Source organism: Sorex araneus, chromosome 4 (assembly GCF_027595985.1).
Source record: "Sorex araneus isolate mSorAra2 chromosome 4, mSorAra2.pri, whole genome shotgun sequence".
In the NCBI taxonomy this organism is placed as follows: Eukaryota; Metazoa; Chordata; class Mammalia; order Eulipotyphla; family Soricidae; genus Sorex; species Sorex araneus.
The window spans coordinates 174,000,604-174,013,669 of NC_073305.1; the positions used below are offsets into that span (position 1 = coordinate 174,000,604).

Consider the following 13,066-nt stretch of genomic DNA (forward strand, 5'->3'; position numbering starts at 1 on the left):
ATTTGAAGGAGCAGCAGTGAGACTGTAAACATACTGTTTCTCTTCAAACTTTTAACCTCTGGTTTTAACATTTGTGGCTGAATTAGTACTGTGTTCATTAACCAGATGATGTTTATTCTATTTAATCTTAATACCCTTTTTATAAAAACAAGTTACATCTTTGAGAGAAGATTTTCAGAAGTTCAGAAGTAAAACAGGTTTCTGAGTTTGTAATTTCTAAGCAAAAGTAGGTCACAAGTTAACGCAAATAAGAGAAAGTTTGATTTTTTTTTTTTAACTTAGAAACCAACCAGAAGTAGAATAATTTTTTTATGTTACTTAGCAACAGAGAAGGTGACACATGTCACCCAGTACAGCAGCCAAAATAACATCGGAGATGGTAGTCCTGGTAGAGGATTAAAATTGCCCTTTTTAAAAAGAAACAAATATTTTCAAAAGTAAAAATGTTTACTGCTAGTGGTATGTCACTCATCAGTGTTTACAAAGCAAAGCTAATTGCAATTTTTACACTAGAGGAGAAAATTATGTTCTCCATGCTGTAACAAGGGGTCATATGTATGTTGTATATGTTATCTAATTTTTGGCTTAATATATGTTTTGCTGAACTGAAATCTTCTTTCCTCATCACTGCCACCTGTAAGGTCTATTCTTCTTATTTTCTGGCAAAGTTAAGAGTTAATTACTTTTAATATATTAGACTTTGGAGGCAGAGGTAAAGAACAGGAGTAACTACAGTGTACATGACTGACCCTCCTTTGCTCCTGGGCACCACATGTGGTCCCCTGTGTGCTACTAGGATTGAGCACAGCCAGATATGGCCCCCAAAGCCAAAAAAGTAAAATAAATTAAAAAATAGAGGACAATAGTTAAATGTATTAGACTTTTAAATTTGCTTCTATTCTTTTTAATATTTAAACCCGTTTAACAGTGAAGCCATATAAGCGGTGTCTCTTGATAGCCAGGACTGACAAATAAGTGCTGGCAAGTATTTTATTACAGTTTTTAGTGTTAAGAATCGCTTAGGATGTTTTTGAAGAATCTGCTCAAAAGTCATAATATTACGTAGTCCTAAAATGGAGTTTTGGCTCTGCAATTTTGGGAAAAATGAGTTAAAATTTTGGAATTTTACTATGGGATAAGTCATGGTGAAAAGTTTTTACTATGTTAAAAGTCAGTATACCTTTGTTCAAATAAATCAGATGCAAGTGACAAAACCTAGAAAGAGCAATATGCTAGATATATGTGACAATAGATAAAAGCATAGATACGTTAATTGCTTGGTACAGGACAGTTGAAAGAATTTTAAATTATTTTCTTTTACATATATTTATTTTCTTTAAAAAGTTGTTTGGTGGAAAATATTTTGATCAAAGAACTTTTGGAAGTGGCAAATCCAGTTGAGCATTTTCTTCAGGTTATCTGTGTTTTGTCAGTCTCCGAACGGAAGGATATATGCTCACATATGTGTTTATTACTTGTATGGGCTTACATGTTCTATGTGGCTTTTCTAAAACCTGTCTGACTTCAGTATTTATTATTCCCAGAACCTCTGGTATTCTATGAAGTGTGCTTTGAGGAGCAACGGCAAGGTGCTTGTAATGGGGGCAGTTCTCCAGACTTGTTGGCCATGTTCAGTTATTACTCTTGACTGGCATTTTTCACTGAAGCTAATTGATAACAGACTGAGTATAGAAGTTTCTAGAGAGTAATGACAGAATAGCCAGACAAGAAGAAATCAATTTATGATCATTCCCTGATGTGTAGGGTAATTTAACTATACACTTCAAGATGGTTGTAGGTCATATACTTTTCCAGAAAGTTTTCATTTGTGTATTTGAAACTATTCAACAGGTGTTTTTTTTTTTCTCACAAACAAGGAGTGATAGTTCCCTTAATCTGGTTTTCACAAAAATTTAGCAACATTTTCATGGCATTCAGATAACACAGAGTGTAATTGTCGTTTTATAATATGCAGAATACCTCATGGAGAAAATTGCTATTCTCTGGGACTTCTCATCACATGTAAAATGTCAGATTTATGAAGTTGTTTTTTAATGTATACAGCTATTTAATTTTTTGGAAATCAACTAATATTTGATACTGTATTTTGACTCTGCAAAGATTTTGGTCATTCATAAATTCTATATTTCTGTATGGTGAATGTAAGGAATATGTTAAAGCTTCTATCTTGTGCTTTCTTTTGCCCCTATGATGGATAGGTAGGCTCTTATTATTTAGGAGGAAAGAACTTTGGTCATCCCGGTGGGGCTGACTTGAGTCAAGGCTGACTCAAGCAATCATGGTTAAGTGATTTGCTGGCCCACAGCCTTAAAAAATAATCTCTTCTGTAAGTTGCGTCTTTGAAAATGAGAGAGAAGTGATGATGGTATATATTTGTGTGTGTGTGTGTGTGTGTGTGTGTGTGTGTGTGTGAGAGAGAGAGAGAGAGAGAGAGAGAGAGAGAGAGAGAGAGAGAGAGAGAGAGAGAGAGCGCATGCTGCCAAGCAAGATTCTCTTACTGTTTTTTTTTTTTTTACCAGAATAGGATGATTCTCAAAGGAAATGGAGATGCTAGACAGAATCAATAATATCCACTATCAGAGATGAAATTTAAAAAAAATTCTGGAGCTTTTGTATCAGTCCAACCAGTCCACTTATCAGAGAATAAACCAAGATTGGGAATTATTATTCTATTGAGGGTTGCTGAAGGAAAAATAAAATCAAGGTTCACATAATTTAAAGTCAATTTAATGCTTCAAAGCAAGGCCATACAGGGAATTCTATTATTTTTTTTTAATATTTACTAGAGCACAAAACATTTAACAAATATTAAAACCGTACTTCAGTTTGACATACAGTTAAAGTTTATACATTTTCCTGGTTTGTATGTTTGAAAGAAATTTCCAGACTCCACACAGTATATTCAAATAAAGCTTTCATTTAGAAGAAAGTGTATAGTGGAGCAGGAGAAAACAAATTCAGGCAAATTTTCTGAGGGTATCTCCTAAAGAAACATCTCCTGTAGGTACTTACTCATGTGAGAATTGTGTTGAGTCTTCAGCTCAGCTCTAATCCCCAAGTTCACACTTCTGAGGAACTCAACTAGAAACTCTCAAAGAAGGATTTTATCCTTTTTTGTTTTTGTTTGTTTGTTTGTTTGTTTTCCCTTTTTCAGTGCCAGAAATTAAACTCGTATTTCATGGATGCCAGCCGTGCACTCTCATCAAAAAATCACCTCTTGACCCAGAAAGAAAAAAAAAAATCACCTCTTGAATCATTTCAGATACACAAATGGAGACTTTCTGAGAATTTAAAAACCATATCAATATGCAACACGAAATCATCCTACACTACATCAGAAAATTATCCTAAATTAAATTATTTTTTGTAAGAATGCACTGTCACATCCCAGGCCTCTCAGGACAAGGCTCCAAATGATGAGGCCTGTCTTGCCAAACCGGTTAGGATAGTTGCCCTTCATTAGGAAAATTGCTGCTCCAAAGGTCACCTGCAAGATTTTGAGCAAGCATGTGTCATACATAGGTCCCTCTTCCCTGCTGCAGAAGCAAAAAGCCAGTAACAGTGTCTTCAGTCTAGGAGCAACTGATGTTACCTCCATACTCTTGAGGAGAGCACAGCCACACTACCCCCCTCCCCCCGCCCATTTCCCGTGTGTATTGGTACCAGATTGATTCTTGGGCTGGGAAGGGCTCGGCGAGTAGGAATACAGGCTCTGCACGCTGGCGCCCCGGGATCCGTGCCTGCCACCACATGTTCCAGGAGCAGCCCTCTGATCCCCTCTGGGCATCACCCACCAGACAGACAAGAATGGTTCTCCTATTCGATTTCCTTTCATAGCATGGCTCAATAAAAACATAAATTGCTTATAAATTGAAAGTGTTTTAGTAACAAAAGCTTAGGAGTGAAAAAGAAACAGGCTAAATAGTTTTTAATATCTTCGCCAACCCAGATCATGCAAATTATTGCCACTCCAACACTGATCAGTTTCCAGTCTTGAGATATTTTACACGTGTGTGTGTGTGTGTGTGTGTGTGTGTGTGTTCTTGGAAATCTAGCATGTGTTTTATACTTAGAGCACATGGACTAGACACATTTCAGATGCTCTTGTCTATGTTTATTGGTTATCCTTTTCTATACTGGCAACATGACTGCTATATAATTATAATAGGAATCAATTTGAAAATGTGTTGTTTCCCAGTTAGCAAAACAAATGAAGTAGTGAGAATAATTCACTAATATTTATGAATGACCCTCATTTTTAAAAATGTATCTTCGTTCACTCAGTAGGCACTTTGAACACCTAATAGATCAGAAATTAGATACTGCAGAAATTTTGCCCTTGATGACCTCATAGTTTAGTGAATAAAAATCACCTGTAAACTGATAAGTAAAATGTTACAAGTGCTGAAAAATGTATGCATAGTATGGTATTAAAATGGGACAAGTATGATGTTGGTTAAAAGGTATAGGAAGATTCCACAATTTCCAGTTGGAAATTTATTTCATGATATGAACCAATAATACATCAATTCATTTTTAAAAATAAAGCATATTCTTGTGATGATTTATTCTCACTTATTTTTATTGCTCACATGCCAAATATAGGAGTTTGGTCTTAAGGATGAGTGGGAAGTTATGTGAGAAGAAATATCAGAGCAAGGCTATTTTAGTCTTAAGGTACAATAACAAATGAAGAATCAGGGTGGAAAACTGCTAGTAGTTTAATGTCAGCAGTTTTTAAATAATTTTAAAGTTTTTTTAAAGAAAAGTATTGTAAAGAATTTAAATTTCTTTGGGCAAGTAGTGGGAAACACAGAACTGCCAAGGGAGGCATGAATATACGTTGTAGTGTTCTGGAGCTTGGATTTCAGGATGAAGTGATACAGTAAATGATTTTTCAATGAGAAATGAAAATAAAAATTATTTTGAAAATGCTTCTTTTTTTTTTTCTTTTTTGCTTTTTGGGTCACACCCAGCGATGCACAGGGAATACTCCTGGCTCTGCACTCAGGAATTACTCCTGACAGTGCTCCGGGGACCATATGGGATGCTGGGGATCGAACCCAGGTCATCCGCATGCAAGGCAAACCCCCTACCCACTGTGCTGCAGCCCCTGAAAATGCTTCTTGTTACCAGGTGAACTTGGAACAGAAGAGACAGGCCAAAAAAGAAGGTTTTGCTTTAGCAAATAATAACCACCGAATATTTCATTTGTGACAGGAAATGAAAACAAATAATAGGCACAGATGAATGAACTCCTAAAATTAAAATAAAGAGAAGTTATAACAAATTGTTTAGAAGGAGTGATTCACAGGAATTGGAATGAGAATATAGTAAGAGAAAAGAAGCCAGATGTGGTGTGGATGTTTTCATGATTTAGGTCAATCAGATCTTTTCAACAATTTATCAAGGCGCTTCAGAGGTAGTAGAAAGAAAAAAACAACAGGTTTTTTTTCCCCTTTATTTTTCAATCTATAAAATCATAAGCTATTTCTGCCTGGTTTATTTCATTTATACACCTGAATATTTTATAATTTTATAAGCCAAAGTTAATTCGTGCTAACTTTTAGAAAAATTTGAAGATCTACACCGTTGTTAATGAGAAAAAGAAAAGAAAAAGGGACAAGCTAGAGAATTTATTCCTCAGGCAACATAGCCCTTAGATGTGGAAGGACATCTAGTGGTGAGAAACGCTGCTTCTCTGGATATCCTTCTACAATATGAGTTTTACAAAATCACGGCTAATGTCTTATTATTCAGTATGGCATAGAAAACGATTAGGGTAATAGACTAAGTCTTTCTAGAACAGAAGTAATATTGAATGATGCAATTTTAAAATCCTGAATTGAAAAAAGATTAGAATATATACAGATTAAAAGGTTATTTCCAGGCAGCGTAATACAGAAAGGCCACTATTAAAACTACACTATTTTTGGTATACAGACTTAATAAAACTATTCTGATATCATCCTTATAGGGAGCAGAAGGTTTTACTTATACAAAAGTATAAAACATAATAGTTTTTAACATAGCCATAATTTCAAATGCTAAATGCAATGAAACAATGTCAAAAATAGAATTTTTGAGCACAACCAAAAAGTTAAGAGTGATCTGGTAATTATTTATCTAGCAAATGCAAGTGCTGAATTGTGACAGGATCAGTAGCTACAATACAAGTTGACATATATTGTGTATTTATAAAAATTTAATGTAATGAATGCTACTTTATTATCACTAGGGATTGGATATTGGTTCAGATAATAGAAGTTGTCTATATTACAGACATATTACCTATAATGTAGTTACAGTACCTGTACTATAACTGGCCAAGTGTTACACAGTTTAATTGTGCATTTACCCAGTGGCGGTTACATAACTCAGTGGAACTAAAACTTGGATATGACTGATTATTAGTAGAGGAAAAAATACCTTTTATACACCAAATATTTCAGAGAACAGATAGTTAAATCCAATAAATTACAAAGCCGTTGCAGGTTTGCAGGAAAACAAAAAAGGTTTGCATGATTTTGGTATGAAATACTTTCTAAGCATGAAACTGAAGCAGGGGCTGACAGGAAAGCATTGTTGTCATATACAAGCATCCTCATATAGAAATGGAATGACGTGAAAAGAAACAAAATGCAGATGGAAGCCTAAGAAAACCTTCTGTACCTGCTTTCCCTGCCCCGCTGGGTAGGCCGTATCAGATTATTGCAAATGATTTCCCAAACCACATCTATTAACACATGTGCATACATAATCATCCAAGAGTTTCTGGTCATTGTCTTATGTAAAATAAGATTGCATTCACTGTCACTGTCATCCCGTTGCTCATCGATTTGTTCGAGCGGGCACCAGTAACGTCTCTCATTGAGAGACTTATTGTTACTGTTTTTGGCATATCCAAGCGATAGCACAGCAGTTGGGCGTTTGCCTTTCACTCGGCCGACCTGAGTTCGATTCCTCCCCCCCATCTCAGAGAGCCTGGCAAGCTACCGACAGTCTCGAGCCGGCGCGGCAGAGCCTGGCAAGCTACCCGTGCGTATTGTATATTGGAAGATTGTATTAGTGTTTTCAAAAAATTCTCTTTAGAGTCCACTGTACTTTAGGGAAAGCCTCTGTGTTGTTTGGCATATTTCAGCTTTCTTTGCCAGCAGCAGCTCCCGGGTTCCTTCTGCCCGACCCAGTGTGATGCTAGATGCTTCTTCCTTGGGGGACCGTGTGGTCTTGAGGGTGACTCCAGAACGACTAGATAGACGCAGACCCTAGGCTCCAGCTCTTCGACTCACCTCCCAACCCTAATTCCTTCACATAACTCCTCATAGAAGAGTCAATTATTTCAAATTTTTCAGTTGATTCAGGCATTCCAAAATAGTGGGCATGCTGTTTGTTCTCAGTTTTTGTTTTTGTTCATTTGCTTTTTGTGGTGGGTGGGGCTCCCCAACAGTATTGAGGAAACCTGGGAGTCCCCTCTCAGTGACTTTTTTTTGCCTACTGTCCAGTGTTCAGTGTGAGGCCCGAGGATGTCCTGCTACGTGGCCTCCAGGGCCCGGGACCACATAGGTCACCCCTAGAGAGCATCGGGAGCCCGGGACCACACCCTGAAGGACTGGTGGCCTCCAGCACCCCCCTACCCCCACCCCCGCCAAGCTGGGCCTGGATTCTAGCCCCAGCCCCTGTTTTCCGTTCTTGATCACACGGAATTTGCTGCCTTCACCACCCTCCATATTTCTCACAGGAATTGGTCCTTTTGTTTCTCTAGAAAAACATGCTGAGAAGAATTGCTAGTCCTCACAATCAAAGAGTTTTCATTATTTCCAGGTTAAATGCACGTTTTATCAAGTCTTCTTTTCCCAAAGTCTTCATCATGCATTAGTTTTTTTTTTTTTTTTGCTTTTTGGGTCACACCCAGCAATGCACAGGGGTCACTCCTGGCTCATGCACTCAGGAATCACCCCTGGCGGTGCTCAGGGGACCATATGGGATGCTGGGATTTGAACCTGGGTCGGCCGCGTGCAAGGCAAACGCCCTACCCGCTGTGCTATCACTCCAGCCCCATGTTATGTGAAGTTATGTGAAGGAATTAGGGTTGGGAGGTGAGTCCAAGAGCTGGAGCACAGGATCTGTGTCTATCTAGTTGTTCTGGAGTCACCCTCAAGACCACACGGTCCCCCAAGGAAGAAGCACCTAGCATCACACGGGGTCAGGCAGGAGGAACCCGGGAGCTGCAGTTGGCAAAGATCCCATGCATTAGATTTTTGCCAGGGTGTAGAATTGCCTCTTCCCCAAGATTCCCGCCAGCAGTGGAGTGAGAGCTCACTCTACTCCCTTTCAGATCGCCTCACGTTGCTCTGGGCCTCAGAGTGAAACATAGATGATTGACTTGGGCTTCTCCTTCCGGAAATATTTTCTGGGAAAGACAGAATCTCATATGTGTGTGACGCTTTGGAGAACGCCCCCACCCCCAGGATGATGTCTGGTCCTTATTTTTCTTTATTTTTCTTGAAGGTTCCTGAACAGATTCTTTTTCCTTTGGTTTCGTTTTGACTCACCTAAAACCCTTTTCATTAGCTACAAGATTGGTTGCTTGCCTTCTGCAGTGCCTTGGAGATGGGACTTTTTGTGTCCCTGAGACTGTCACATGATACTGAACTCTGCGTTCATTTCACACAGATCTGAACTCTCTGTCAAGTGATACTGTCACCCGGCCTTGGAGGAAAAAATAGAATAGAATTTCCCAGGAAACGGCAAGCTGGGGCAAAATATTGATTGTGTTCTAGGGATGCTAGTTTTTGAAGGAACTCAAAGTTTTTTAAAAAAAAAAAAAACAAATTTATTTTAGAAAAAAATTTAAGATGTTTCATTACTACCCCTGCATTCAGGTATGTGACCAGTATACGCCATAGAAGAAGTAAGAGATGAGGAATATGCTTATGACACTTAAGAGGAATTACAGGATTATGTATGGGTCCTGTGAGGAATGTGCTTACAGGGGGCTGGGAAAATTTTATTTTTTCATTTTTTTAAATCTTTTTCTAAGCTGATGGATGTGGTATGGATATGAAACTAAGAGTTTGGGAATGAGAGCATGGGACTAGGCCATCAAAATGCCTCAGCTCATTTTTCTGTGACTTCAGTGAGCTTCCAAGTGTTTTCAAGTTGTTAATGTTTTTTTTGTTTGTTTTGTTTTACTTTTATTTCCGTTCCTGTGCCGGTGAGCTCACCTAGGTCCTTACTTTGAATGTCACTCGGTCAGTTTCCTTCCTTTCCCAGTTTCCTGGCCTTTTTTCTTTTTCTTTTTTAAATTCAGGTTTTATTTTAGGATCCCTGGTTTACAATAGGATTTCACGCAGAACACATGCCCCACCCACCCCCAGAGCACCCCCACCCCCCTTTGTCCCAGGGTTCCCTTCCTTATCCTACTCCCCAACCCCAGTCCCCCCCCCACCCCAAGCTTCACACCACAGAGCAGCTCTCAGTTTCTGTTGCTTCTGGTTACCTGTTAGATCCCTACTTTGTTTCCTTATGCCCTACTTGTGAAAGAGACCTTTCTCTCTCTGTTGCTTTCCTTGATCAACATGATGCTCTCCAGAACCACACTGGCAGCAAATTGTGTGATTTCATCTTTTCTTTAAACGGAGTCATTTTTCATTAATACACAATATTGGACCTGTTATTTAAATTTCACACAACTCTGTCCAAATCCAAATTTAATGCAGTTAACTAAATTAGAGTTTTATTATTTTATTTTCTTAATTGCAGTGGCATCATACTTTATTTGAACGTTGTCTCTCCCATTTTTAAAAATTTGTAAGCGTTCATTGAGAGATGATACTAAGGAAAATACTTGCAACTTTTAATGGATAAACTGCTAATGACCTTTGAATATTAAATTTAATTGGGTGCATGGTTGGGCCACCACTGGAAGTGCTCGGGGCTGACTCCTGGTTCTGTGCTCATCGATCATGCCTTATGATATGTCACAGATGAAACCATTTTCAGCCACTTGCAAGGTTTAAACTTATTTTCAAATCTAGAGTATGGGGAATATTGTCTGTCATGAAGGCAGGGGGAGGGCAGGAAAGAAGGGTATGCCGGGGATATTGGTGGTGGGGAAGGTGCAATGGTGGAGGGATGGGTGTTTGATCATTACCCAAACATGAAAGCTTGTAACTATCTCCGGTGATTCAATAAAATTAAATTAATTTTTTTTTAAAAAACAAAACAACAACAAAAAAACCTTATTTTTATATCTAAACAAGAATGTGAGCTATTTTAAAGGAAGAAATACAGATGAGTAGTAGTCCTAAATTATTTGCTATTAGATATTAAAATAATCCAAATTATGGAATGGGCATTATTTGGGAAAGGTATTGTGAAGTTACCTCATACTGCTGATAGATGTATAAATTGGTGCAAGTTTTCAGGAGTACATTTCTACCAGTATATTCTTTCTTAGGAATTAAGCCTAGGGAAAAATTATTAATTTATTTACTGAATAAAATGACTCTTGAGTATCATTTATATGCCTGTTGTTAGTCATTGTTCACCATTTAATAATTGGCAAATAATATATTATTATATCACATAATGTATATATTCTGTGTCATAGAATATACACACAAATTTTTATAGGTATACACACTTAAAATCTTTGGTTTCATAGAAATTACATTATTATTAGTGAGGTAACAACAAAAATATAAAGTAAATTAGAATGAGTAAGCAGGGGAGGAAAAAAAACAAAGAGGGATAAATATTGGAGTCTGGGGTGTGTTTGTGTTTGGGGGAGAGTAATCTCTAAGAATAATATAATAATGTTTAGAATTACCTACCAGTGGGAATGAATGTTTTCTTTGTAATTTTTGAGTCTGATGAACATGTAGAAGTAGATAATCAATGAACATTTAAAAAAATTCTTTTGAAATTATTGTATATTTTCCAAAAATCATTGTTTAGCAGGGAATATGATAATGGGTTATTATATTATATATATGGTCAGTGAAGTGACCGTATATATATAATATATGTTATATTATATATAATATTTGGGAAATTATAATGGGTTAATTTACTTTAGGACAATAAATACACATTGTTTTATTAGGATGGGTCTAGCAGTTACCCTTTTAATTTCTTCAAATATAGCCATCTTAAAAGTTAAATTTTTTTAGCTTATTAAAATGCTCTTGCACTTGTCTGAAAATGAGAACATTGGAAGACTATTAATTTCTTTTACTAGAATTATATTTATATTACATGAACGCTGGTACTGAGTTGTTCACTGCAGTTTCTTTCCAGCACAAAATTTCAAATAGTAAATTTTCTTGATCATTTAAAATACCTTTTAAATGAGGTATTTAAAATACCTTTTTCTTTTGTGTCAAGTTCTTATTGAAAAATAAGTTCAAAATGTTTCATGCTGGGTTTCGTTTTACCTCCCTTTCATGTTCTAAGCTGTCAATGTAAGAATTTAGAGTCACTTAGAATTTTAGAATTTAATACAGGAAACTATATTTTAGGAAAACAGCTAAAGGATGGGAAGAAGCCAGAACCATGCAAGCCTATCCTCAAGGTGGAATTCAAAACGACGAGATCTGGGTAAGATTGCACTTCACTGACCATATATCCTGTGTGTGTTACTCAAATAGCGCTGAAGACTGTGTTGTTGTTTGTTATTTATTAAAGACTTACTTTTGAATCACCTGGCCGATTTCACAATTGACACTTTAATGGAATGACTGAAAATAGTAAAGTTCTTCATGAGTTTTATCATTAATAAGCTTATTCTATATCTTGGAAAACTTGAATTTTTTTTTTTAAATCAAGCTTCAAACTTTAATCTTATCAGAAGAATAGGTGGCACTTGGTAATTACATTTAGTTTTAAGGGAAGTTAGTTCTATTAGAAGACATTGATTCCACTTAATGAATTAGCTATGTAAAATGTATGACTTTTCCAATTTATGTACATATATTTTTGTGTGTATCAGTGTTATATATAAAATTTTAAACAAGTTTATTGCTTCTTTGAAAATTGCTTCTCTTTTTAACTGCTGAAGAAGCTCTTTTATTTATGTTTTTGTTCTCTAGGGGAAAACGTGGTTTTATTTGCTATAGGTCTATAACAGTGATTTTAGGTAACATAGATATTATATCTCATCCTGTGGTTCCAGAATTGTAATTGACCACACCGGGTTCTGCTATATTAACTGCAAACTCACTATAAATAGAAATTCTGAGATTCCATCCCAGACTTAAGAGTAAAAATCCCTTCGGATAGCCCTGTGCAATAGAAGCTGTATCTTAAACAGACCCACAGGAGATTTTGTTGTTCACTTCAGTTTGAAGCCACTGGGTTATTATAGTTGATCACTTCCTTTCTCTGTCTTTCCTTCTCCCAATCTAATTTGAGTCAGCTCTGTTCTCATTGAAAACAGGAGTAGACTGAAGAATCTTAAGATTGCTGCTGTTTTGCCTTGATCCTCTTTAACCCTCCTCTGGGACCCGGCAAATATAGTCTGTTCAGGTAATTGGTTAAATGGACTCTAAGGCGAGTAGCATCTGTTTAATTGACTGTGGCATCCCTCGCCGTATGATCTTTGGCAGAGTCATTTGACCTTTTTATGCCACATTTTCCTCATTTATGACCGATGTATTAAATAGGTCAAAATATTGCTATGATGAATTAAGGGAGATAATCATTTATTCAAGACACTTCTCACAATGAACCACGCATAATAAATGCTCTATAAATGGCTGCCCTTACTTTTACAGGAAAATCTACCAACAATTGATTTGTGTTTGATGTTTTCTATGACAACAGGATGTAAATGGATAAACATGGCAGGCAGCAAAAACTAAGTTGGCAGGGGCGGGGGGGGGGGGATGAGTTTGTGGAAGGGAGGGAAACCGTTAAAAACTGCTTACAGTACGACCCTAGCATGGAAACGAGCAGCTGTGATTGTTTCCTTGCTTCTTACCTATTAATCTTAGAAAGTATTGAATGGCAAGAAAACGCAGAAGTCCAGGAGACATTTTCCTCT

At 36.9% G+C, this 13,066-nt stretch overlaps 1 protein-coding gene across 4 annotated transcripts in view; it reads left to right on the plus strand.

Moving 5' to 3' along the window:
- Positions 1-13,066, plus strand: part of STXBP5 (syntaxin binding protein 5) — a 189,587-nt gene that overhangs the window by 74,126 nt on the left and 102,395 nt on the right. For all 4 annotated transcript variants that reach the window (XM_055134182.1, XM_055134184.1, XM_055134181.1 and 1 more), the window contains exon 9: positions 11,544-11,622. In XM_055134182.1, the coding sequence (XP_054990157.1) occupies positions 11,544-11,622 (79 nt within the window). The remainder of the gene's footprint in view (positions 1-11,543; positions 11,623-13,066) is intronic.